The sequence below is a fragment of the Mercenaria mercenaria genome, chromosome 1 (assembly GCF_021730395.1).
Source record: "Mercenaria mercenaria strain notata chromosome 1, MADL_Memer_1, whole genome shotgun sequence".
In the NCBI taxonomy this organism is placed as follows: Eukaryota; Metazoa; Mollusca; class Bivalvia; order Venerida; family Veneridae; genus Mercenaria; species Mercenaria mercenaria.
The window spans coordinates 73985944-74013173 of record NC_069361.1 but is presented as its reverse complement, the minus strand read 5'-3'; the positions used below and the strand labels follow the sequence as shown (position 1 = coordinate 74013173).

At 35.2% G+C, this 27230-nt stretch overlaps 2 protein-coding genes across 2 annotated transcripts in view; one reads left to right on the top strand and one right to left on the bottom strand.

Moving 5' to 3' along the window:
• Window positions 1–14476, top strand: part of LOC123533994 (aprataxin and PNK-like factor) — a 36180-nt gene extending 21704 nt beyond the window's left edge. The window contains exons 12-15 of the mRNA XM_053550939.1: window positions 3219–3364; window positions 3689–3808; window positions 4636–4700; window positions 8247–14476. Of these exons, the coding sequence (XP_053406914.1) occupies window positions 3219–3364; window positions 3689–3808; window positions 4636–4700; window positions 8247–8476 (561 nt within the window). The 3' untranslated portion in view covers window positions 8477–14476. The remainder of the gene's footprint in view (window positions 1–3218; window positions 3365–3688; window positions 3809–4635; window positions 4701–8246) is intronic.
• Window positions 14477–19408: 4932 nt separating this feature from the next.
• Window positions 19409–24820, bottom strand: LOC123565149 (short-chain collagen C4-like). Its single transcript, XM_045359107.2, has 3 exons — window positions 24050–24820; window positions 23159–23227; window positions 19409–20790 (listed from the first exon to the last, which is right to left on the bottom strand). The coding sequence occupies exons 1-3, from the start codon at window positions 24519–24521 to the stop codon at window positions 20312–20314; spliced, it is 1020 nt and encodes a 339-aa protein (XP_045215042.2). The 5' UTR covers window positions 24522–24820; the 3' UTR covers window positions 19409–20311.
• Between the last annotated feature and the right edge of the window lie 2410 nt (window positions 24821–27230).

Sequence of the window (27230 nt, the reverse complement as noted above, 5' to 3'; positions counted from 1 at the left end):
AGTCACGTGCCTTCAAAAACTAGGTCAGTAGGTCAAATAATAGAAAAAACTTGTGACCTCTCTAAAGGCCATATTTTTCATGGGATCTGTATGAAAATTGGTCTGAATGTTCCTCTTGATGATATCTAGGTTAAATTTGAAACAGGGTCATGTGCGGTCAAAAACTAGGTCAGTAGGTTTAAAAATAGAAAAACCTTGTGACCTCTCTAGAGGCCATACTTTTGAATGGATCTCCATAGAAATTGGTCAGAATGTTCACCTTGATGATATCTAGGTCAAGTTCGAAACTGGGTTACGTGCCTTAAAAAACTAGGTCAGTAGGTCAAATAATAAAAAAACATTGTGACCTCTCTAGAGGGCATACTTTTCATGGGATCTGTATGAAAGTTGGTCTGAATGTTCATCTTGATGATATCTAGGTTAGATTTGAAACTGGGTCAACTGCGGTCAAAAACTAGGTCAGTAGGTCTAAAATTATTAAAATCTTTTGACCTCTCTAGAGGCCATATTTTTCAATGGATATTCATGAAAATCGATCTGAATGTTCACCTTGATGATATCTAGGTCAGTTTCGAAACTGGGTCACGTGCGGTCAAAAACTAGGCCAGTAGATATAAAAATAGAAAAACCTTGTGACCTCTCTAGAGGCCATATTTTTCATGAGATCTTCATGAAAATTAGTGAGAATATTCACCTTGATGATATCTAGATAAAGTTCAAAACAGGGTCACGTAGCTTCGGAAACTAGGTCAATGGGTCAAATAATAGAAAAACCTATTGACCTCTCTAGAGACCATATTTTTCAATGGATCTTCATGAAAATTGGTCAGAATTTTTATCTTGATAATATCTAGGTCAAGTTCAAAACTGGGTCACATGAGCTCAAAAACTAGGTCACTATGTGAAATAATAGAAAAAATGACGTCATACTCAAAACTGGGTCATGTGGGAAGAGGTGAGCGATTCAGGACCATCATGGTCCTCTTGTATTTTAACCAAACTTGCACACAACTTGTATCACCATAAGATCTTGGTTCCTTTCTTCAACCGGCCAGATCCAATTATGGGTTCCAGAGTTATGGCCCCTGAAAGGGCCAAAATTAGCTATTTTGACCTTGCCTGCACAATAGCAGCTTCATTTATGATTTGATTTTTACCAAACTTGCACACCACTTGTATCACCGTGAGATCTTGGTTCCTTTCTTGAACTGGCCAGATTCCTTCATGGGTTCCAGAGTTATGGCCCCTGAAAGGGCCAGAATTAGCTATTTTGACCTTGTCTGCATAATAGCAGCTTCATTTATGATTTGAATTTAACCAAACTTGCACACAACTTGTGTCACCATAAGATCTTGGTTCCTCTCTTGAACTGGCCAGATTCCATTATGTGTTTCAGAGTTATGGCCCCTGAAATGGCCAAAATGAGCTATTTTGACCTTGTATGCACAATAGCAGCGAAATTTATGATTTGAATTTAAATAAACTTGTAGAAAACTTGTGTCACCATAAGATCTCAGTTCCTTTCTTGAACCGACCAGATCCCATTATGTGTTCCAGAGTTATGGCCCATAAAAGGGCCAAAATTAGCTTTTTTGACCTTGTCTGCACCATAGCAGCTTCATTTATGATTTGATTTTAATCAAACTTGCACAAAACTTGTTTCACCATAAGATCTTGGTTCCTTTCTGGAACTGACCAGATCCCACAACAGGTTCCAGAGTTATGGCCCCTGAAAGGGCCAAAATTAGCTTTTTTGACCTTGTCTGCACAATAGCAGCTTCGTTTATGATTCAATTTTAACCAAACTTGCACACAACTTGTATCGAACCAAGATGTTGGTTCCTTTCTTGAAATGGTTAGATTCCTTTATGGGTTCCGGAGTTATGGCCCCTGATAGGGCCAGAATTAGCTATTTTGACCTTGTCTGCACAATAGCAGCTTCATTTTTGGTTTGAATTTAATCAGACTTGCACAGAACTTGTGTCACCATAAGATCTTGGTTCTTTTCTTGAATCGGCCAGATCCCCTAATGGGTTCCAGAGTTACGGCCCCTGAAAGGGCCAAAATTAGCTATTTTGACCTTTTCGGCTTAATAGCAGCTTTGTTGTTCCTGTCCTTTGGGCTTCATCAGTCAAAATTTTGCTCGATGTAATCCTTTGGGCATAAAACTACAGGCCTGATTTGAAAATAATTTTATTTGAAGTAACTTTAAGAAAATTTTAACTATATTTTCTCATAATTCTTTTGATTGATCTGGATTATGATTCTTTGAGCTTCTTGTCCTTAAGTGCAGTGATAACAGGTGAGCGATATAGGGCCATTTTAGCCCTCTTGTTGGGCTTACCTGACATGCCTGTTAAACTCCATATGTAGAAAGACTATAATTGAGAGGTACAAACTCAGTCCTGGGCACGGTGATGTTCTCCGTCATGATTTGATGGAAGGCAGTGTGACTAAAGTCAAAGTAGCCCTTCACCACTGATTGATGAGAAGAATTTGTCAGTTACTGGTACAGAACAAGTAGGTAATGGTAGAGAGTCCAGTAACACTGGAAAGGTTAAACAGCTGTAAATACTTAATGGAAATACAGTTAAAATATGGCATAAAGCCCCATTAAATATACAAACTTAACATACATACAAAATAATTATGCATTAATTTATGTAGAATGTTGAAATGGCTATGAAGCAGCAATGTCTTTTGTTCATTACAAAAATAACTTGTTTCAAAGTTGCTATGGGTGATTATTTGCATTCAAAAGACATTCTATGTTCCATTCTCTTGTCTGATTGTTAATTTTCAGGGTTGCTGTTCAGTCTGAAAATGTTAGATTGATCAGTAAAGAATGTTGGGAGGAGTGGATGGGGGATATTTTCCTCAACCAAATTCATATAAATCATAAACCATAATTTGAACAAAACTAAAAGACATTTATGCTCAGTTTGCTTGCAAGTTGTGTAAATAGGCATAAACTTTTCAGCAAACTCGTGTTTGTGTGTTTAAGGCTGTACAACCTTAACATATAATTGAAAAAAATGTAACAGTGAGTGAATTAGTCAGCTGTAAGTTGTGAGGAGACACATCAAATCAGATTTTATTGGTCCGAGAAATGTCACGGAATTTATTATGTACTTGACGGTGGCAAAACAAAAGTGAAATATTGTTGAAAAAAAAACATTAAACCGAATGCAAACAAACAAACGTTTTTTGCGTTTTAGATGTCTGAAAGTGAAGAAGAAGAAGATGATGATGATGATGAAGGTGGAAAGAAAGATAAAAAGGACAAACGAGATGAGGTGAAGAAAGTGAGACAACTCAAGAGTAAGCACAGACCACCCTGTATGTTTGGCAAAAAATGTTACAGGTAAGCTGAAACAACTTTTATCTGTTACATTTAGAATTTTTAGCTTGCTCAGTAGCTCAATACATAAAGCACTAGACTGAATTGAAAAATCACAAGGTTGATTCTGGGGTGAGGCAAAAAAGTTTTCACAGCACTTCTGATGCAATTTTTTGTTTTTATGAAAACCAAAAGACTTTGAAGTAGTAGTTTTAATTCGCTGTTACTAGTTCTTAAATTGAATTTTCCACAACACCTATTTCTTACCAAAGTAATAAGAAAGAGCTTTGGAAACACTTTAAAGTTTATTATTATACTTGAGCTTTGGGACATTTCAATTTTTAACAGGAAAAACCCAGAGCATTTTGCTGAGTTCAGTCACCCAGGAGATGTGAGTTATGATGAACAGTCGGACTTGGACGAGGAAGAGGAAAGACGTGACTGTCCGTATGGAAATAATTGTTACAGGTGATTTATACTAAGATACAGTGAAAGCAGTTTATTTTACTGGATTAAAATTTCTTCATTTTGGCCATAAGGGCTTTTCTGTGGCGACATGAATTTGTGAATATGATATAAAAGGGATGTTTATTTGTTGATAAGGATTTGAATTTTTTTTGCATAAGTGCAACCATGTTATCCATGAAAATTAGTAAGAATAATAATAATTTCACATGATGGGTGCTTTTGATGTGAAATGTCGCCACAGTACCTCAAAAGAAATAGAAAAGGCATTTCTGTAACAACTTTCAAATGTATGAAGTTGTTTGTTTTGGAGAACTATCAGTTTTTGTTTTGAATTTGTTAAAAAGAATTATATCTGAAGTATTGGTCACATACTACATTCTTTAAAAGAAAAAAAAAAAATACATACAACACATACACTCAGGTAATTAACCCTTCAAAAGGTCACTGAGGCCTGTTTTGGGCTTGGGTTACAGGCCACTGTAAGATCATTTAATTTCGTGGGAATGAAATTTCGTGGTTTTTGTCAAAAAGGCAATTTCATGGGGATATGAATTCATGGATTTCAACTTTTGAACATAAATGAATGGGAATTTTACTTGTTCGTTGGGATTAAATTTCGTGGATTGACTCAACCAAGAAATCCACGAAAATTAGTCCCCCATAAATATGAATGATTTCACAGTAATGGTCTTATTGGTTTAAGGAAATAACACTGTAATGAGCTATTACTGAAAATCATTTATCATAAACCAATATTGATTATTTCTTTATCGTAACTAATATTTATGAACTTGTTTGTTGAAATGAAATGCTGCTCTTGTTTTCAGAACTAATATTAGTCACCTAAAGCAATATAAACACTACACAAGGGACAGGGAGACAAAGCAGGATGGTATGTTTTACATATGAGCCGCGCCATGAGAAAACCAACATAGTGGCTTTGCGACCAGCATGGATCCAGACCAGCCTGCGCATCCATGCAGTCTGGTCAGGATCCATGCTGTTTACTTTCAAAGTCTATTACAATTAGACAAACTGTAAGCGAACAGCATGGATCCTGACCAGACTGTGCGGATGGGCAGGCTGGTCTGGATCCATGCTGGTCGCAAAGCCACTATGTTGGTTTTCTCATGGCATGGCTCAATTATGATGAAACTATTTTTCTTATACTTCAGAAATTAGGACCAGATAGCTCAAGCATTTTGCTCTTCTTGTGACCTTGACCGTTTTTATGCCTCTTGGCATATAGCAATTGAACTATCCTTTTGTCCAAAAAGACTTAAGAACTAGATTGCCTACAGTCCACATTAAGGACTGATTTAGTCATATTCACAGTCAACACTCACACTCTACAATCCCTGTGGCAAGACCTACAAATTGTCTTATATATAAATGACCTTGACCCTCATATGGCAACGTGAGAAGAACAAACTGGCTTATCAGTTTATAAATGACCTTGACCCTCATATGACCTTCAACTATTAACTTAAAACCTCAAAAAACAACATCTTTGGTCATACACCCGGGGACATGGTCTTGCATTTTGATAACGCAGCTCTTTGTTTTGTTGTTGTTCTTTGGTGTCCATGAAAAAATTTACCCGTTTCTTGTATTTCTGTTAATTTTAAAAATTCTAGCCTATTTGCTTTTGCTGGTCATTGAAGAATAAGATTATGCTTGTAAAAAGATAGAAGAACACTTTGCCTCAAGGTTCCCACATGTCAGGTAAATTTCAGGGAAATAAAAAAAATCCAGGGATGGAATTACCTGGGAATTTTGAAAATTGTCAGGGAAGTTTTGAATTATGGAAAATGTAAGGGAGATGTCAGGGATTTTTTAGCTCGACTTTTCGAAGAAAATGTAGCTATTGCACTCGTCCCAGCGTCGGCATAGCCATTGGTTAAAGTTTTTGATAAAGTCAGATATCTCTGTTACTATCAGAGCTATTGAAACTTAAAATAGTTATTTACTATCACAGTCTACACCAGGAGAAGCAATCCCAATAGCTCTGATTTGAATTTGACAGATTTATTCCCATTTTTAACTTAGAATTTTTTGGTTTAATTTTTTGATAAAGTCGAATATCTGTGCTGCTATTAAAGCTTTTTGACTTGAAACATTTATTTACTGTCACAGTCTACACCAGGAGAAACAAACACCATAACTCTGATTTGAATTTTGACAGATTTATGCCCCTTTTTAACTTTGAACTTTTTGGATGAAGTCAAATATCTCTGTTACTATCAAAGCTTTTGACTTGAAACTTAGAATAGTTATTTACTATCAAAGTCTACACCAGGAGAAACAATCCCCATACCTCTGGTTTGAATTTTGACAGAGTTATGCCCCTTTTTAACTTAGATTTTTTTTTAATATCTCTGTTACTATAAAAAGCTGTGAACTTAAAACTTAAAATAGTTATTTATTATCAAAAGCTACACCATAAGAAACAATCCCCATAACTCTGATTAGAAGTTTGACATATTTATGCCTCTTTTACTGGCAAAGCTCTAATTCAGAGTCAAGCACTGAGAAAAGTCGAGCGTGCTGTCTTACAGACAGCTCTTGTTTCATCCAGCCATCAACAGTCCGTTATGGTAAAGGCTGCAGGGATAAATGGAGGTCAACATTTCAAAATATGTTTGTGAAGAATAATGACTTGGTTTAAAAAGATCTTTAATAACAATACGATATCATCTAAACAAGATCTTTTAGACATTTTCTCTTTCTTTTAATTTTGTATTATTCAAAAAAAAAAGTAATTAAGTGCAGCTGTGCAAAAATCATCCTTAAGTCTTTGCGACCAGCAAAGATCCAGGTCAGTGCACATCCATACTGTTCATTTTTGCCAACATCCATACTGTTCATTTTTCCCAACACCCATACTGTTCATTTTTCCCAACATTCATACTGTTCATTTTCCCAACATCCATACTGTTCATTTTTCCCAACATTCATGCTGTTCATTTTTCCCAACATTCATACTGTTCATTTTTCCCAACATTCATACTGTTTATTTTACCATACTGTTCATTTTTCCCAACATCCATACTGTTCATTTTTCCCAACATCCATACTGTTTATTTTTCCATACTGTTCATTTTTCCCAACATCCATACTGTTCATTTTTCCCAACATTCATACTGTTTATTTTTCCATACTGTTCATTTTTCCCAACATTCATACTGTTCATTTTTCCCAACATCCATACTGTTCATTTTTCCCAACATCCATACTGTTTATTTTTCCATACTGTTCATTTTTCCCAACATCCATGCTGTTCATTTTTCCCAACATTCATACTGTTCATTTTTCCCAACATCCATACTGTTTGATCATCAATATCAGCACTTGTCTGCAACTGAACTGATAAACATTGCAAATCCAGATAAGATTGCACAGATATACTGGCTGATCTTAATGCATACATGATACAGGTCACTAAGCCCTAACATTGGTTTTTGCACAGCAATGCAGATTTATTTATGTAAAATATGGAATAAAATTGACGAGGAAAGCTGCTCTGCATTGCGGAGTATTTTGGAAGTTTTGTTTCTGATAATTTGTGGAAACCATTAATAAGTGAAGATTTATGAAAGACGTTCAGTCGATATTCCAGTCAGTGGACAGTTTTATCATTTTTGAGATTGATATCTTTAAAAGTTTGAAACATTTGGTGATTTAAAATTATGCGAAAAGAAAAAAAAAACAAACAATAAAAATAAGTTAATATAAAGTAAATATTATTTTATGATATAATATTAATCATGGTTTGAGTTATTTCTATTTGATATTGTCAGTTGTGTTTAACCCTTAGCCTGCTGCAGGCGAATTTAACAGCCTTTGCAAACAGCTTGGAACCAGATCAGACGCTGATTAAATCGGCGTCTGATCAGGTTCCAAGCTGTTTGCTACTCTGACAATATTTCTTCCAATTTTGGAGCAAATTGAATGAACTTTACAATTTTAGCAGACGACATTTCCAGCAGACGACAATTTATCTAGCATGCTAAAGGTTAAAGTAAAATTATATGAAGGCATTCAAACTCAGTAGTAGTGTACACACTTCAGACTTATCCATGTATTTCATACCAGGATGGACAATTTGAAACCACTATTTATTTCTTAAATCAGATGTGGTAACTGCAAATAAGGAAATTGTGATATGAGCGATATTGTTACATGACTTGTTATATAAATTGCCTGTCCAAAGTTTGTGCAATAGATTGGTCTGTGGTTCAACACTAAATTTTTGCTGGGCTAAAGTCAGAACTTGAAAAGAAAAGTATGAAAATTTATTTCTGACAACATGTAATAAAACATGAATGGCATGCGAGTCAGTATTCAGAACTATTTACCATAGGACCTAGTGCAATAGTTTTGAGTATTGACCAGAAAGCCATTCAGTAAGTGTATAATATATGACATAATATTTCAGCACAACTTCCAACAGGTGACCAGGGCAAAGGGGACGAAGAATCAACTGGTCCTAACACTTATGATTATAATGACAGTTTTATAAACGATGAAACACAGAACAAGTCTGGAGATGATGAACCTTCGGAGAGTGACCAGGATGGTTCAGAGGATGAGGAGGAGGATGTTAAACAGTTGAAAAAAGAGGCAAAGAAATTTGTTAAAAATGAAAAACTGACAAAGCCTGTGTGACACTTGATGGTGTGGTTTGGCAGCTGTTTGGATCTCGTTCCATTGTAAATGTCATCATATTTTCCATATTGAAGGAACAGACTGGTCTCCTGGTTAATAGAATCCTGTGTAAAAAAAAAAAATTGAACCAGTCAATTTTGTGTTGTGCGGCTGTTGACATGGAATATTAAAGGAATATTCTTAATTCTGCAAATAGTTGATCACGTTATACATATATGTTCCACATTTTTTTTCCAAAGTGACAGCTTGATGTATAGGTTTCAACATTTTAGTCAAAGTTTTCCTTCAGTGTAAGTTGACATAAAAAATCATGTAAATGGGAATTATTTGTAACTGTTTCCAAGTACAACAAGGATATTGAGGGTGAATTAGTATCTGCTGTAAGAGAAAACAGTACTACCTATTGGTGTTCTAATAAGCTAATAAAAAATATTTGAGCGATTACATTACTTTTCATCCAAGAACATTATAAACAAATCTAAATTTTGCACTTACACTTGTTAAACAAACTCACACTTGTTAAACAATGTTCCAGAGTGGTGCAATATGATTTTTGTTGTGAAGTACATGAAAAATCCTGGTATTGGCTTCATCCCTCGATTGAAACTCCAAAGTGATAGCTTATAGAAGAAGAATATGTAAGAACATTAGAATCATTAAAACTGTTTCCATTAAAGGTAGATGTGTTAATAGATTTGTTATAGGCATGGTGCATGAGCTTAGCAAGAGTTTAGTAATAGATTTATAGTAGAGCTTTACGAAGCCCTCTATCTCTGATTCATGTGGAGAAGTTGGCAGTTACTTGCGGAGAACAGGTTAGTACTGGTACAGAATCTAGAAACACTGGTTGGGTTAACTGCTTGCCATTATATAACAAAAATACTGTTGAAAGACTATGTTTTACCCAAAAGCCAAAACAAAAAAGAAGCTGTAAGAGCAGTTTTACTCTGTTTAATAAATAGAGGGTATTTGTTTCAGTCTAAGATCTAAATATGTTTTACTGAGGGTAAAATAGGTGCATTATCAAGTGAAATGTATTTTGATCTTGCATGTAAGAGAAATAAATTTTCTTTCTTTATTTGAGCCGCTCCATGAGAAAACCAACATAGTGCGTTTGCGACCAGCGTGGATCCAGACCAGCCTGCGTATCCGCGCAGTGTGGTCAGGATCCATGCTGTTCGCTAACAGTTTCTCTAATTGCAATAGGCTTTGAAAGCGAACAGCATGGATCCTGACCAGACTGCGTGGTTGCGCAGGCTGGTCTGGATCCATGCTGGTCGCAAACGCACTATGTTGGTTTTCTCATAGCGCGTCTCATTTCATGTATCTTGCAATGGCTTTAACCAAGTTTATCCATTATTTAGTTTTGTGCCTTTGAAATATGTATTTTAGATTTTTCACCTCGAAATACCAGACATAATGTGCTTTATGTTTCATTCATTCACTGAAAGACATGTTCTAATGGGTGTATTTTTCAGTAGCTTAAAATAAGTTGTGCAATTTCACACAACAATGACAACATGTATAGAATTTAACACTGCAATGGAAAATAGTAACCTCTCCAGCCTGAATGTTGAAAATGTTTTTGTGCATTTAATAACGAATTTTATCAGAAATATATATATAATCTGTATTCTAAATCTCAGTATTTTCTATCACAGCATTTTGAGAATTATTTTTAGATGACATTTATATTTCTGCGGGAAATATTTTCTATATGTTGGTTTAACACATTTTTTTTAAATATGAAAGATATCAGGTTAGTCCTGTAGAAACGATATGTTCTGAAGGTTAATTTAATTAAACTTACTGTTCCTTGTGTTAGCCAGGCTGAGAACGAGATTATATACCAGTTTTACTGTTTGATCCACAAAATATCTGTTGCAGGGTGGGTGGGGGAGGTTATGAATTTTAGCTGTATTATGCAAGATTCAGATAGAATTTTTGCATTGCACTAAAGGTAATCAGGGTTGGTAGTAGGAGGAATCAAATTTTAAGGATACCTTTAATAATCAGTTTTATGACCAGCAGTGTATTTTCCATTTGGAAAAAAAATGTGAAATATTCCTTTTATGTTACAACATGAATAATTGATGAATAGATCCAAAAATGAAATGTAAAATGTGGCTGAAATATTCTATTATAGAAATTAAAGACTAGTAAAATTCTTTTGAAAATTTAAAATGTTTGGAGGTATTGTATGGAAATGATCTTCCGAGTATTAACCAAAATGCATATGTTTTTATCAAGGTCCAACAATATAGTGTTGCCTCTGTTAGGTTCACTGGGTGAGTGATTAGATGGGTGGTCTCTTTCTTGGCGGATTGCGCGGGGTTTAAATGTGAACGATTTGCAGCATTTTGAATGAATCATTTCAAATTATACAACTTTCAGAACCATTGTTGACTTTCTTTTTTTTGTATGCCTGAAAGCAGACTCCAAGGAAACAAATTTACATAAGCTTTCGGTAAAAGCCTGTTTTGTAAATGTACATGAATACAGAAATAAATACTGTTTAAACCAAATATAAATGAAACAGTCTTACACTTTTAAAGAGGAAGCAAGGAAATCCTTGTTATGTAAACAGTACAATTAAACAGTAGGTATATGTAACAGAAGTTAGTTAATTTTAACCCTTATCATGCTGAACATGATTGATTTTGCCTTTGCGACCAGTGCATATCATGATCAGCCTACACTTCCATGTAGTCTGATCATGATCTGCACTGTTTGCCATTCAGTCAGTAACTTTCTGGTATGCACCCCTTTTAACAGTTGATGGTACTGTCCAAATTGAAAGATGGACAAGTTCGTTATAGAAATTTAGCAGGGTAAGGGTTAATTATGGAGAGATAGCGGATTAATATTGTGGTGCTTCAGTTAACACGTTGTTTTATAGATATATACATGTATGTTGTTTCATAAATGATAGTAGAACAGATATAGCAGAATTTTGATAGACTGTCTACAGTGACAGTACATTTTTAAATGCCTGGTTGTTGTTGTTGTGTTTTTTTTACTTAGTTTATGCATGTTTGTGTGCTTTTTGTCTCGTGGTCAAGAGAAAAAAAATCACGTTTAATGCTGTCATTAAGTATGTGCAAAATATTTTCTGAGGTTTGTCAGAGTTTTCAGGGTTACATTAGAAGCAAAGCATTATGGGAGATTGCATAGATACATGAGCCGTGCCATGAGAAAACCAACATAGTGGCTTTGCGACCAGCATGGATCCAAACCAGCCTGCGCATCCGCGCAGTCTGGTCAGGATCCATGCTGTTCGCTTTCAAAGCCTAGTGGAATTAGAGAAACTGTTAGCGAACAGCATGGATCCTGACCAGACTGCGCGGATGCGCAGGCTGGTCTGGATCCATGCTGGTCGCAAACCCACTATGTTGGTTTTCTCATGGCGCGGCTCACATATATACATTTAGATACATATGCAGGCACATTTTCAGAGTCTTGTTGAAACTACGGTAATTGATACATTAATATATCAGCAGTCTGTATTATAAATTCAGAACCACCAACATTTTTGTTAATTTTGTGTTTTTGTATTGGATTGCTTTTATTATTTTTCAAATATGAAGATGGGAATTCATTAAGCATATCTTTTTAAAAAAAGGACTTATGATAAATACAATGAAAAAAGCCTTATTTGAGTGAATGGTGAACAGTACTTGATGGAAAAAAAATGTAAAGAATTGAACTTGTCAGAAAATTTCAATTTGGACATAATGAAATTCCTACATTTTTATTGTTACGGCTTTTTGCATCATTTCCTGAAAACGTTTTCCCCTTAAAATGATTAGATTTTTTTAAGTTTATCAGAATGATTAAAGACTATTGATATCCTTATCTTCATGAACAATTTGGTGTCAGTAAAAGTATTTCGATACAAAAATGATAAAAAAAAACCTATATAAGTTTATTCCACCAGTCAGTTTAGAGTTCATTACCTTTTTGGGCAGGCGGTACAGGAGGATTTGATATTATGTGTATTTCAGTCATTTGTATGTGATAGGTTATAGAATTTTTTTGTCTTCCAGTATGCATTTTCACTTTTAAGAAAAGAAAGGTTCATTTATAAAGAAATTATTGACGATAGTTTGAACTGTCCTGACAGAAATATTTCTGGTACAGTTACTTAACGAAAAGTGATGGGAATAATTTTTCATAGTTTGCTGTTGACTTTTACTTCCAGAAAAATCAAATTATGCATATCTCAAGTTCTATACCAGTTGGGAAATTCATTTCCAGTGATTTGTATAACATATTGTTTTAACCTTTAGCCTGCTGGCGGCAAGCGATTATATGACTTTGTGACCAGTGCAGACCAAGATCAGCCTGCTCTTCAGTGCAGGCTGATGTGCAGGCTGATCTTGGTCTGCACTGATCACTATTCAGTCTGTAAATTTTCATTGAACACCCCTTTGAATAATGAATGGTCCTGCCCAAATTGAATGATGGGCCAGTCCATTTTAGAAATTTAGCAGGCTAAAGGTTAATAGATGGCAAGTATGATGTATGCCAACCAGACAGCAGTTTATCAAAATGGCAGATATTTATTGAAATAATGTTATATTCAAAATGCCCTGTGGCAGCTAATTTGTTATTTAAGTGAAATTTTATGGAAAGAGTGAACCCTAATCATGCTGAATATGATTGATTCTGCCTTTGCCACCAGTGTAGATCCATTATCAATGTGTAAAAGTCTGAGATTTAGACTAAGACTTGAGAACAGTAATTATTAAATTTGCAATAACTTTGTTTGTACTAAAAAAATATAAATTTAATTTTGCTCAGATGTCTGTAGCTGGATAGGCGCATACATGAAATGTTGCATTATATTCAGTACTGATATAACACTGACAAAACGTATAAAGGAAATTGAGCATTTTAAAGTTCAGATTTACAGTGTTAATGAATATGTGCCGAGGTCATTCCATCACAAGCCCATTACTGCTTTACAATGATTAATATAATATGGATATCTAAAGTTGTCCATTTTATTTTGGGCGGTTATTGTTATCTTGTTTTAATCAAATTAAAGCAGATTTAAACTCTCAAAATAGGTTTTATATGTGTTTTGTAAAGAAGTTTTTTTAGCCCGTCTGCTTAGCTCAATAGGGAGAGCGTAGATCTACGGATCGCGAGTTCAATCCCCGTTGTCCGTGACGACTTGTTAAAGATATTGTGTCTGACATCATTCGTCCTCCACCTCTGATTCATGTGGGGAAGTTGGCAGTTACTTGCGGAGAACAGGTATGTACTGGTACAGAATCCAGGAACACTGGTTAGGTTAACTGCCCACCGTTACGTTACTGAAATACTTTTGAAAAATGGTGTTGAACCCAAAACAAACAAACAAAATCTCAAGTCTTCAGAAAGTAAAGTTTTCACTTTTTACATGTCAGAATTTTATTGAAAAAATATAATTTTTTCTTGTATGTATACCTGGATAATTACAAAGTCTTCATTTGTCTGAAGACACTACAATATTGTTGATTTTGATATCATACAATCAGAACTGCTTTGTTGTGAAATTATTACTTTCATTTTTATCAAGTATTTCTTATCCTGTTAGCTTAAAAAGCCCATTTTTCCCATTTGTAAATTTTGTTACCTTTCTGAAATGAATGTGTGTGACATAGTCACTGAAAAAAAGTGAAAATTGGTTACATACTTATCATGAAACATACTGTATTTGTTGGAAGAATTGTATTGATTTTTAGCCTGAAAATTGAGCTTTTTGTAAATTCTTTAATTTTATTCCTGGTGAATTCATTTTGCAATTTTTCTGTTTGTAGATGGGAATACTGATGGTGATTTTAATATGTACATATGAAATGGGTACATCTTGCTTTAATTTTTGTTGTACATTCATAGTGAATTGTACTTGTGTTCATTTTAGTTCATTTCATTTTTCAATTGCTCTTCATTATTCAAATTTTATTCATGTCAATTTTACATATGAAGGAAAAAATAACATGCCTTACATTGCTTTGACTCCTTTTTTGTTATTTTCCCTTGATTAAATACAATCCTCAGGCAAAAAGAAGAAATAGTTTGCTAGACCAAAGGGCGGATGCAGTGATAACACTGTCTGTGAAACCTGAGGTCCTGAGTTCAAGCTCCGGCTCCTCCAATTAAAATAGCTAAAATTTGGGTAAGTATTCCATGCTATACAGTGGCATGCTAAAGAAACAGGGAAGTGTCTGGAACTGGAGTGTCTTCATTTTATTTAAATGGTGTCTGTTTTGCTTGGTTCTGTGTTTCCAAAGGATCTTCATAAAGGCTTTTAGGGTTGCTTGTCCATCCAACATCCATTATTTCTTTAACATGTCCTAAACTACCAAGTCAAATTCAACCAAATTTCACAGGAGTGTTTCTTAAGTGGTCCTGTTTCAAATGCCTTGGTCATTCTTGCAGAATTCTAGTTACCATGGCAACCAAAAAGAAAAACTTCAAACATCTCAGAATCTTCTAGTCCAGTTTCAAAATATCTTCAGAGCATGCTCCTTAAGCAACCAGCTACCAAATTCCTTCAAATCATTCTGTTTCATTAAAAAAAACGTGATAGATTGGGCTAGTTTTCCCTCTAGTATATAGTATTAAAGTCTCAAACGGCCAGTCTGATTTTAAAATAATTTCACAGCAAGGTTCCTTAACTGACACTCTACTAAATTCTTTTAAATAATTTTGTGTTTCCAGGGGTTAACTTTAGTAAATTTGGATAACTAACAATCCTCTATAGAGGGCCCTCAGTGGCCGAGTGGTTAGGGTGGCAGAATTTGAAAGTAGTGGAAGAGGATTTTCTTTATGAAGTAATGAAAGAAAAAAAAATACTTATTACTAAAGCAAGGTATAACAAGTGATATTTGTGAAATTTATATGCTTCCAGAAAGGATTATGCCAGGTATAATAAACTAGTTTTTAGCTTGACTATATAAGTATGGAGAGCTATCCTACTCGACCTGGCGTCGGCATCCTTCAGCATCCGCACTTTGCTTCAAGTTTTGATGCACTTTCACTTTATCTCTATAAGTACTTGATGGATTTGTTTCAGACTTAAAATAGTTATTCCTCATCATCACCCACATCATATGGCACAAGGGTCATAACTCTGGTACCAGTATTTGATGAATTATCCCCCCTTTTTACTTAGAATTCCAGGTTAAAGTTTTCATGCACTTTCACTCTATCTCGGTTATTACTAAATGGATTTGATTCAAATTTAAAACAGTTGTTCCACCTTATCACCCACATCATATGACACAAGGTCCATAACTCTGGTACCAATATTTCATGAATTATGCCCTTTACTTAGAATTTCAGGTTAAACTTTTCATGCACTTTTACTCTTATCTCAGTTATTACTAAATGGGTTTGACTCAGACTTAAAATAGTTATTCATCATCATCACTCACATCATATGACACAAGGGCCATAACTCTTGCACCAATATTTCATGAGTTATACCCCTTTTTACTTAGAATTTCAGGTTAAAGTTTTGATGCACTTTCACTCTATCTCAGTTATTACTAAATAGATTTGATTCAAACTTAAAATAGCAGCATCTTATCAACCACATCATATGACTCGAGGTCCAATACTCTTGTTCCAATATTTCATGAATTATGCCCCTTTTTACTTGGACTTTCAGGTTAATTTTGATGCATTTTCACTACATCTGTTATTACAAAATCGATTTGATTCAAACTTGAAGTTGTTATTCCACATCATCACCCACATGATATGACACAAGGTGCAAAAATCATTCGCACCAATATTTCATGAATTATCCCCCTTTTTGCTTAGAATTATACTTATTCAATGTTCTTTATTTCTCTTATTACTTAATACTTTTGACACAGACTGAAGCTATTGTCCAATATCTTCATTCTTATTGGAGTCATTAAACACTCTAGTGACAGCTTCAGCTTCCTCAGATGTGCCCAGTTTCACTATCTAGCATTGAAATAGACGAGCACGCTGTCTCCTGTGAGAGCTCTTGTTAGCTCCACTATTCGGAGAATAGGGGTGCTATATACTCGCCCTAGCGTCGGCGTCTATGTGAGCTTTCTTGGTTGAAATGTTTCGGCAATCTTTGTTTTTAGCTCACCTGAGCGCGAAGTGATCAAAGGTGAGCTTTTGTGATCGCCCTGTGTCCGTCGTCCGTCGTCGTCCACAATTTGACTGTTAACACTCTAGAGGTCACAATTTTGAGCCAATCGTAATGAAACTTGGTCAAAGTGACGTAAGACTCGTTCCTGTCTACTCCGTTCGTGAGCCAGTGAAGAGGACCCATGTAGATAACAGTTTACGCCCGTATTTCTCAAAGGAGCTGGAGCGAGGAGGTAGGTTACCTTGTTACCAGGGTAAATTCAAATTATTTTAACCGCAGCAATTTTTTGTAGTCCATGTAATTTAATGTTTTGACTGCTACAATTGCAATTTCTTTTATCTCTGGCCCTTCAAGTACAATTTTTATACAGGTTTGAAGAACATGACCCTCTAAAGGTATTTTATATAGAAAGAAGAAGGAAAATACGTATATTTAACAGTTTTCAGTGCATTTTGGTTTCATTGTTATCCGTAGAAGTCTGCATAATTAATAATTTTACTAGTATGCGCATTGGCTTTCGAATATAAGCTTAAAATATATATGTCGCGGGGCTCGTGTTTCCATGGTAACGCATTTTCTCTCATTTTTAAACAACTATGCATGAAAACGGGTTTTTCGACGGCTTTAGTGCCATTCTGTCAATGACCAACATGGAATATTTGGGTAATATTATTAGCAAAATACCAAACACTTTACATGGTACCCTATTTTTCTTAAAGTTTAAAGTAACCATGGCAACAGAGATGTTTAAAATAGCTTATATCTTGCTTTTTATCATAATTTCTTGTAAAAAAATATTAAATAAGATAATCTTTCTTGTTAATGTAGCTTTAAAACATTTTAATTCTAACGTAAGTAATATTTTCGTGTTATTTGCATTTACTTAAACAAATTTCACAGCTTAAAATACTTACAGCAGTACTCCTCGTCTGACATTTTTATGGAAAAATCGTTCTGCACGCTGCTATTATTATTATGGATATTTATAAAATGAAAATAAAATGCCGAAGCAGTGTTCCTTAAATAAACCAGTGTTAACGCTTTTGAATTTTACATTTAGATATATAGGTCACGGGCTTCGTTTCCATGGTAACATCAATTAAATTCAATAAACCACAATTTTCTAGTAAAATTTGAAAACGGAAACTGAAAAATGGGTATTACAAATCAAACTGCCCAATTTTTATTTTAAAATGGCCGTATTAAGTAACCTTTCACCCAGCTATATTCCCAATAACATTGGTTACCATCATCCATTTTCTTACATTCCGCATAACATTTCAGTTTAACTATATACAAGAAGCAAAATATTGATTATTGTACCCCCCGACAACAAAGTTGTAAGGGGGGTATACTGGTTTCAGGTTGTCTGTCTGTCTGGCCGTCTGTCCGTAGACGCAATCTTGTGCGCACCATCTCTCCTTATCCCCTTGACAGAATTTAATGAAACTTCACACAAGTGATCAGTACCAACAGTAGTTGTGCATGGGGCATGTTAGGTTCTTTTAGAAAAAAAATTTGCAGAGTTATGGGACTTTGTTTTTTTGTTACTATACTATATACATAGACACAATCTTGTGCGCACCATCTCTCCTCATCCCCTTGACACAATTTAATGAAACTTCACACAAGTGATCAGTACCAACAGTAGTTGTGCATGGGGCATGTTAGGTTCTTTGAGAAAAAAAAATTGCAGAGTTATGGGACTTTGTTTTTTTTGTTACTATACTATATACATGTACATAGACACAATCTTGTGCGCACCATCTCTCCTCATCCCCTTGACACAATTTAATGAAACTTCACACAAGTGATCAGTAACAACAGTAGTTGTGCATGGGGCATGTTAGGTTCTTTCAGAAAAAAAATTTGCAAAGTTATGGGACTTTGTTTTTTTGTTACTATACTATATACATAGACACAATCTTGTGCGCACCATCTCTCCTCATCCCCTTGACACAGTTTAATGAAACTTCACACAAGTGATCAGTAACAACAGTAGTTGTGCGTGGGGCATGTTAGGTTCTTTCAGCGACAAAAATTGCAGAGTTATGGGACTTTGTTTCTTGTTAACATACTATGTACATACAGTCTGCATATGCAATCTTGTGCGTGCCTAATCTACCAAACCCTTACACACAATTTAATGAAACTTCACACAAGTGATCAGTACCAACCCTAGTTGTGCATGCTGCATGTTACATTCTTTTAGATAAATATTCTGCATAGTTATGGGACTTTGTTTTTGCTACTATACTGTATACATACAGTCTATATACATACAGTCCACATAATTATGCAATCTTGTGTGCGTCAAATTGCAATGTACTGTGTCAGTGCATGCGGGGGGTACATTCATCACCTTTAGTGATAGCTCTAGTTATTCAGAGCGAAAGATACATAAAAAATATTTCAGTAAATAATGGCTGTTTAAAAATAGTTCAAATAAAGAAAATGCACAAAATTACGTACTTTAAAAATAAAAGCTACTAATTTTACGCGGTAACTGACACGTAACGTCATGACGTCAATGACGTCATTTTAAAGCCACAATGTTTTGAAGCGTTTCTGCGGCAATGTATTAATTATTTCTGCATAATTAAACCATTAAGCATCAGATCGGAGACAGGTACATGTTTTCTTTTCTGACGAATGGATATACGAACACATTTGATTTGTCGTAAACGCTGTCGTAAATCGTCACGTTAGCTTCCGGTTGGGCATGCGCACATACAAATATGAAGGTAACCTACCTCCTTAAGTGTATATTAGCAACTTTTTAAAAACAAAAACAAAACAATTTTGAATAATTTTTTTTCTATAATTTACAGATACATTTTAATCGTTTGTATTGAACACTGAGATGGTGCATAACACTGAATATAAAAATTCATAGCTAAAATCTTCAAATGTTTGTTCCAGCGCCTTTCTTACAATTGGAAGGTACAGCAACCTGTACAATTTTAGAAAGGTCTTCTTAATCTCAAAACAGTTAATACAAAATTGAGCACGATTCTCGAGAACACCAAAATATAGGTCACTTAAGGGAATAAGTTACACTTAGCCTACTGCTAGGATGATCAGTTTTACTTCATATTATATGTAGTACTTCCCGCTTGAAGGAAACGTGTTACAAAACCTTGATACCTATCCCCAACCCATAAAAAGTGCAGTGACAGTGGATGTAATCTCAAAAAAGTCATAAAATTGAAACAAGTATTTCTTTTCAAAAATCAGTGACACAGTTCCTTCAAGCAGGAAGTATGGCAAAGATCAGTGTGTTACATATGATTTATGTTCAACTTTTGAACGGCTATAAAGAATTCTATAACCGCTTGCACATTTATTTTCGTTGCTACTGCCCAACACGACAACAGTCACCTTTAAATGAAACAAACACACTCACTGCAAAACTTGAAAAAAGTGAATAGTTGAATACTATGAACCCAGTCTAAATTTTAAAAGAAATCAAATAAATTTCCATAGACATATTGCGTTTTGAACAACAAATGTGATCTTAGTATACACCCAGGCGGAAATAACTCAAACACATACATGTAGTTCACGTAACGTATGTAGTAGAGTAACATTACAATTTAGACAAAGAAAAAATAGACTGAAAATATTTGTCAAAGCACTTCAAAAATTCTTCTACATAATTTCAAGAATTTCTTCTGTTCATGAAAGCGTCTCTTCTGCCGTTTGTTTTGTTATTTGGAACAAATGGCGCACGTAAGTTCGGCTTCTCTAAAGTACGGTGGCTCCGGCAACTGGCCGTCTGCCTCCACGAAGTAAAAACGAGCACCGTTTGAATTTTGGCTTTCACCGATAAGCGTCTCGGGGTCGTTATCCACACAGATGGTCTCAATGGACTTCTTTTGACCTACATGACTGGACATGAGATACCCTGTGTACTCCAAGGTCCAACCATCGAAACATTGTTGGAGTGCAGGAAACATCACAGATGTGCTCCGACCAGTGACCTCACAAACGGCGCATGGCATGTCATTATTCTGAATGGTTTTACCGAATATTGCCTCTAGTGCCTGATTGGAGGAATCGTATTCAGCACCGTGTAAAAAGCTTTGTGAATATCCAGATTTGAACTTTCCGTATCGGGGATTCGCGGGGAGACACAGCACGCTTGATGTTCCCCCATAATCGTCGTACGGGCTCCCAGCTGTGTAACCTGGTCAAATATAAACAATGCCAATATGTACTTCTTAAAAATAGGGTTGGTTTTACTATTATTTGATCCACCAAATCGGCAACAGGGTGTTGCTACTTTACAAGATTAATGTATAATTTACATATCATTTATACATCACTTTTTGTGATGTTTCCAGGAGTGGTAGTGGGATTTTTTAAAACTTATTCATATTAACGTCGATTTTATGTCTATATATCTTAAAATATATATCTTTCCTGTGCAAAATTCTGGCCCGTGGAAAGTCTAGACATAAAATCGACGTTAAGAAAGTTGTCAAAACTGAAATTGTAATACTTTTGTGTGTCCAAAATGGCTGACACTGTGTTTTTTAAAAGACAATTTTAAAAGCAAGCAAGAAAAAAAAATCCTTTTACCACCCTTTGTGTACTGAGGAATAATGTAGATGGTACTGCAAAGCCAAGGAACACGTTGTTACAGAAAACGTGGATCAAACAACGGCTGTTGTCCTACAGGGTTTCACTTGAAACAGTTAGGCTACAAACATTCTATGCGGACACGAAAATTTATTATTCTACAGTTTGTCGCATGTTTGGTGCTTACAAGAAGTAAATAGGGCAATGATTCATTTTTGCAATAAATTCGAGATATAATTATTATACAATATACAATTATTGCCTTTTGGTGAGGTCGATATGTGGATTTATCGACCTGATAAAAGCGATATCGACCGAGGGCGCATCGACCGAACTTAAAAGGCAACAGTTGTTTTATTATTAAATCCAGCCTGCTTATATGTATAAACATTAAATACAAATATCTGCAGCCTTTGGTCATTTTTCGTGGTAAATTGTTTACGACGTCGCATTGTTTTGACGTCAAACAGTGATGACGTCACAGCTGGCGGTCAATACGTGTTTTTTGCTCCGCCTTCGAGTCAATACGACTTCTTATCATTGATCATGTGACTACATCTAGACCAATGGAAATGACTATAAATATATACTGAACAGCAAAAGAAACTATCCTGATTTATAACTGGGATATTTTTTAATACAAAACTTGAATTTCTAAATCACTCGTGTTTTTCATTACATATTATACTAGAAGAACTTCACGTGTTAAATTTTAAAAAAATCGATCAACCGTGAAGTCAGTCCCGCAATAGCCGTTTTGCACGAAATTCACGTGCGCCTGTCATTAACGATTTTCTTTGTGTAATTTTATTGTCATTGGAAATATTGATAATTGACCAATCTGACTGAAGTACTTGATCTTCTAAACGAAGATCTGAGAACAAATACCAAGGCTTTTTAAAGCTTGCAGAATGTTGTAAGTTAACTTTTGATTGGCTAGCGGAAGGGTTGTCAGAACGAGGCCATCAATAGCTCGTTGTCAGATCCTATGCGTAGCGTAATAGGAGATGTACTTTAGTCAGATTGGATAATTGACTAACTCGAAAAACAGCATAAAGTTTAAAAAATGTTGATGGTTGCACCGCACGACTGAATCAAATTCAGCGGGATCGCCCAGTTGGAATGTTACAATGCAACTGACGCGCGAAAGATATAGCCTTTCAAACGGCTATTGTGGGACTACTGACTTCAACGTTGATTGATTTTTAAAAATTTATCACCTGAAGTTCTTCAAGAGCAATTTTGGTATGAAGAAACAATTCAAATTTAAAAAAAAAAATATTTCAAGATAGGCCTATACCAGTTATACATCTGGATAGTTTCTTTTGCTGTTCAGTATAGATCTGATAATAATAAAAAAATTATCCCGATAGATCATCTCTCCAAGGGTGATAGTAGAATCTTTTAAAATGTTTAAAATATCTTAACGAATGTCAATTTTACGACCAAAATGTAGTTTTCCCATTGTAAAATTCAGCCAAAATCACTGCCTTTTTGTTTTTTTAATTTTTACAAAATGTTTGCATGGACATGTTGCTTTTATGCTAACCAAGACTAAGACAACCTGAATTTTTTTTAAAAATAACCCATCACCAAATGAAGCCAGAATTTAAATCTTAAACGAAATTGGTGTCCAAAATGACCAAATGCAATGAAAATTAGCCCACATCAAAATAATTTTGATGATAATATAAAAATTAAGCGAGGTATTTTGATTTTTTAAAAATGTTCTTAGATTTCTTTTAAATGATGTATAATATTACATGGAATCGCCTTATATAGAATGAGAAATCAATGAAAAACCTTGTTACAAAAATGTGAATCAAACAGTAGGCCAGAAATAGCAACATATAGCCCTCGAAATAAGTCACCGCAACATTGATGAAATTCGTACCCTTGTGGATATAGGTACCGTCAGGAGGGAGGTACATAGTATTAAGCTGTAAGTTCTTTTCAAAATAGATATGAAATACCTGAATATAATGTAGTAGATGTGTTTGGGCAGCGTGTTCTTCCCCATCTTGTGAATACAGCCGTGCCAACTGAAGAAAAATGAAATATAAACGAAAATGAAAATCCGAGGTTGCATAAAATGAATGATTTACACACATATAGATATGTGCTCTTTTGGCATCATTTTCGGCCGATTTTAGTTACTGCTGGAGGAATTCATTACATAAAACAAAGGTTGAGGACGAATGACCTATGACACATGGTCTTATTTGTTTTCAGGAGCGTTTGCTTCTCAAAGGGAGATCGAACTCTCGACCATTATATCGGTAACTTGATGTTCTTTATGTCGAGAAAGCTCGACAAACTATGTTTCCAAAAGGCTGATAATCTTAGAAAACCTTACTTTATTTATTCTTTTCGGAATCAAGTAGTTTGGACAATGCGACTCGTAAACTTGAGTTATAGTGTTGACAAAAAAAGCAAAATTACCCAACATACTAGTTAAAAAGACAATCAAACAAGGTTAGGCCTACATGAAATATATCATGAAAACTACGTGTCAGATACATATCCAGCAATGCCGGGAGAATAAATATTTATGGACATTAACCAAAAACAGATAATTTAATTTTACAAAAAGTGCTAAATTTAGAAAAAAAAATGTTTTGTTTGTACAGTCAAGTGTGCACAATTGTGTGCAGTATTAACGGGGGAAGGTATTTTTCTTGATAAACTGAAACGGTTACATTGAAAAAGAGAATGGTACTATCTAATGACACTTTGTTGTTCATAAACATGAAGTAGATGTGTGTATATATTGTAATTACCTGCTATTTGTTGAATAAAATATTGTTTAAACTAAACATGAAGTTACCAATGAGACGTAAATACGGTAAGACAACAAAACTTACGATTTACTTCATTATTGTTATTGTTCTGTATGGTTGTTGTTGATCCTGTTCTCGTTTCTTGTGTTTGAGGCACGGAATCTCCCTCAGTTGTAATTCTAGTATCTGGTGTGGAACCTGACGCTCCGGTTTTTTCTTTAGTCTCCGTTTGACTTTGGGCGACATACCCATCGGGCATAGTGAAATGACACTGACAATCTTTAGCAGTAGCTGCATTAACAAACAATGCTATCCCCCCACTGACAGCGCCTAAGACAACAACAACCAGAAGTCCAATTAAGCACGTCTTTACATATCCGTCTCCATGGCAACAACTGGTACAACAAGAATTGCTACGGGCTGGGACTGTCCCATCAGTCCGAAATCGTCCCAGTTCCTCAAGTCTATAGTTTTCGTAGCTTTCTGACGGCCTATCGGCCTCTTTGATACATGTGACGTCCTGATATATGTTCGGATAGTCAGCGGACTTTGCCATTGATAATTCCGTAATCGAATGATATTTTAATTTAGTTTTGTAATTAGTTTATATCTGTTTAAATGCAAGTTGTATTACACAAAGTTTGACTTACAATGTAACACAGATATGTAGCCTATGCGACGAACAAAACTTTTATATAGGCCTGCAAGCATTTTTCGTACATTTATATGACTGCCTCTTCCGTGTTGTCCATAACAATAATTATTGGTTGCTTAGGGAATAATTTCATTATGGAATAAACAATTAGGTGAATTTTCAGTGGTCATTTTATTTGACAAAACGGGCTGAGAAATTAAAATTTTTAAAATGAAGATGGCACTTTGATATCTACGTTCGTGTCTTCGTCATTGTGTTATTTACAACTCATTGGATACATCAGGTTAAGTTCTTTCCTACATGAAGGGTTTCCTTGTTGTCCCTCCGCCACGCCGGCAATAAACTTTGACTAAACTTGCAAATAGGACTGTCAATGAAAATATTTGGCAAATTGAAATTAACCTGATTTAATCAGACTGGCGTAAATAAAAGCAAGTCCATACTTCGACCATATTAAACAAGAAGTTGTAAGAAATAAGACCAAGTTATCAATTTCAAATCAGTCATGAGAACATTGTCATGTTAATGTGCTACGGTGTCTTGTAATTATGACGAACATAATAATGTATACTACTGGGAATATTATTTGCGATCGCAATGGTCAAAAACCTTCTAAGATCTAGTATGCAGTTTTAGAGAAATTTCATGCCGAAAATTAAAATAACTTACGCTCTTAAAATACTGATATAACGACGGATCATTAACGCTACATAAAGATCTTAGGAATTTTAATAGCAAAACATCCTAAATTTTCATGAAAAGATCAACATGAAAGAATAAAAATCTTAAGCATTGTCCAAACGCATATCATATTATTCCAAGGAATGCAAGTAAAGAAGACCAAACGTACTCTAGTTGGAGAATGCGTATCATTATTGGTCACCTAATAAAAGCCAATACATTTTAATGAACAAAATTCAAGTAAGTTAATCAACAGTAAGATGAAAGTACATGTAAAGTTTGACCCATCATGTCAAACTTTTTCCTAGACCTCGAATGTCATCCGCAGCGATATGCGAGAACGTCCGCTGCAAGGACTAACCGTTACTGGTACGACCTATGATTTTAATACATTGAATTATAGAAATGCTTTATTTTGACAAGCATAACACCGTTTGGGCAGTGGCTTCTGTGCGCGAATCATGTATGAAAGTCGCTCGATCATGTCTTATCTTCATAAAGCCATTGTCTTATCATTTGTAGAAAATGACGATATATGTAGGCCTACTTTTTAAAGATATTCTTCGTATTTCCGTAGGGTTTTCATTTTTTGCGAAACGACATAGATGTTACATACTGGTACATATAATTCAAAGCTTGTCACGTTTGACAAAAGAATTGTCACCTAGTGTACAAAGACAAGATAGGGCCTGTGCTGTAGCGGGGTCGAGGCTGAGGTAGTAAACCGTCTCAAAACTCAATCATGTGACTGGTTGTGTATGAGCACTTTTGAAACTGACCGATGGCGGACGCAGTGGTCCAGAGGAAAAACTGTCTGACTATGAAACCAGGGGTTCTGAGTTCCAGCTCCCGCTGGGTGCTTTAAACCTGGCAAGCTAAAGAACCAAGGAAGCTTCTTAAATTGGAGCGTCTTCTGTAACTTGCACTATCCACCTACAAGAATTGCTAACAGTCTTCTGGAGGAGTCCCCAATATCGGTTACGGTAGAGACTATAAATAAAATATAAACAAACATGTCACGGCTGCGCTCTGAGACTGATCTAGATGAAGATCAAGAGTGTATCACTCACAAAATAGGCAGACAAATAATAGTAATTAGACCCTTGTATAAAAAGCAAAGAAATGTTTCAGAACTGGCGTCCAATCTGATTAGATAACAAGTTAGATGTGTTATACCCTCTTACCGAAAAAATTAAGATGGGTACATTAGTCAATGCAATGATCCATGCAGCCAATCGGTTTGCAAACGTTTCGAATGGAATTTCATACGTATAATTTGTTGGGCGCAACATATTTCAAGTGATCCCAATGAAACTTCATACATAAAGTCACCATGAAGCGTAGACATGCTTGACAGACATATTTTTCTTGGATGTGCAAGTGTAGAGGATGCGCTGCAAATGAACTACTTCAAGAATTTGAAAGGGATTCCAATGAATTTTCATTCAATTAATCCATGGAAGCATAGGTGTGGTTGACATCCCCTCAACATTTTGACACTTTTAAAGGGATTTAAATGATATTTCAATTAAGTGTAGATGTTCATAACATATTTTTTCTGTAACAGACAAGTGTGTGCATGTGTATGTTTGGAAGGGAGGAGGGGGACAGATGGGGCACACACCACATCTTAATTTTGTGGTGAGCACTGTATATATATACTACCAGTTTCAAACAGATTCCAGCGCAATATCATACATATGAGTATCGTGAATTATAAATGTGCAAGACATGTTTTTTTGTGTTTTTGTAGGGTGGACAGATAAGGAGCACTCATCTCCCATTTAAAATTTGTGAACTACTGCTACAGGTTATATTGCTGTAATTCGGTCAAAAATGTGCTTCCATGGTGTAGAGTCGAAAGAAGTCTCTAATAAATAGATCCTATTTTTCCATTTTTCGCGCATTTGCGCGTAACTCGGGGGCCAA

Coding starts and splice junctions, on each gene's coding strand:
- LOC123565149 (XM_045359107.2), bottom strand. CDS start 24,521: ATGGCAAAGTCCGCTGACTATCCGAACATATATCAGGACGTCACATGT. Junction 23,228..24,049: donor TAACAATAATGAAGTAAATC/GTAAGTTTTGTT, acceptor ATTTTTCTTCAG/TTGGCACGGCTGTATTCACA. Junction 20,791..23,158: donor ATCTACTACATTATATTCAG/GTATTTCATATC, acceptor ATATTTGACCAG/GTTACACAGCTGGGAGCCCG.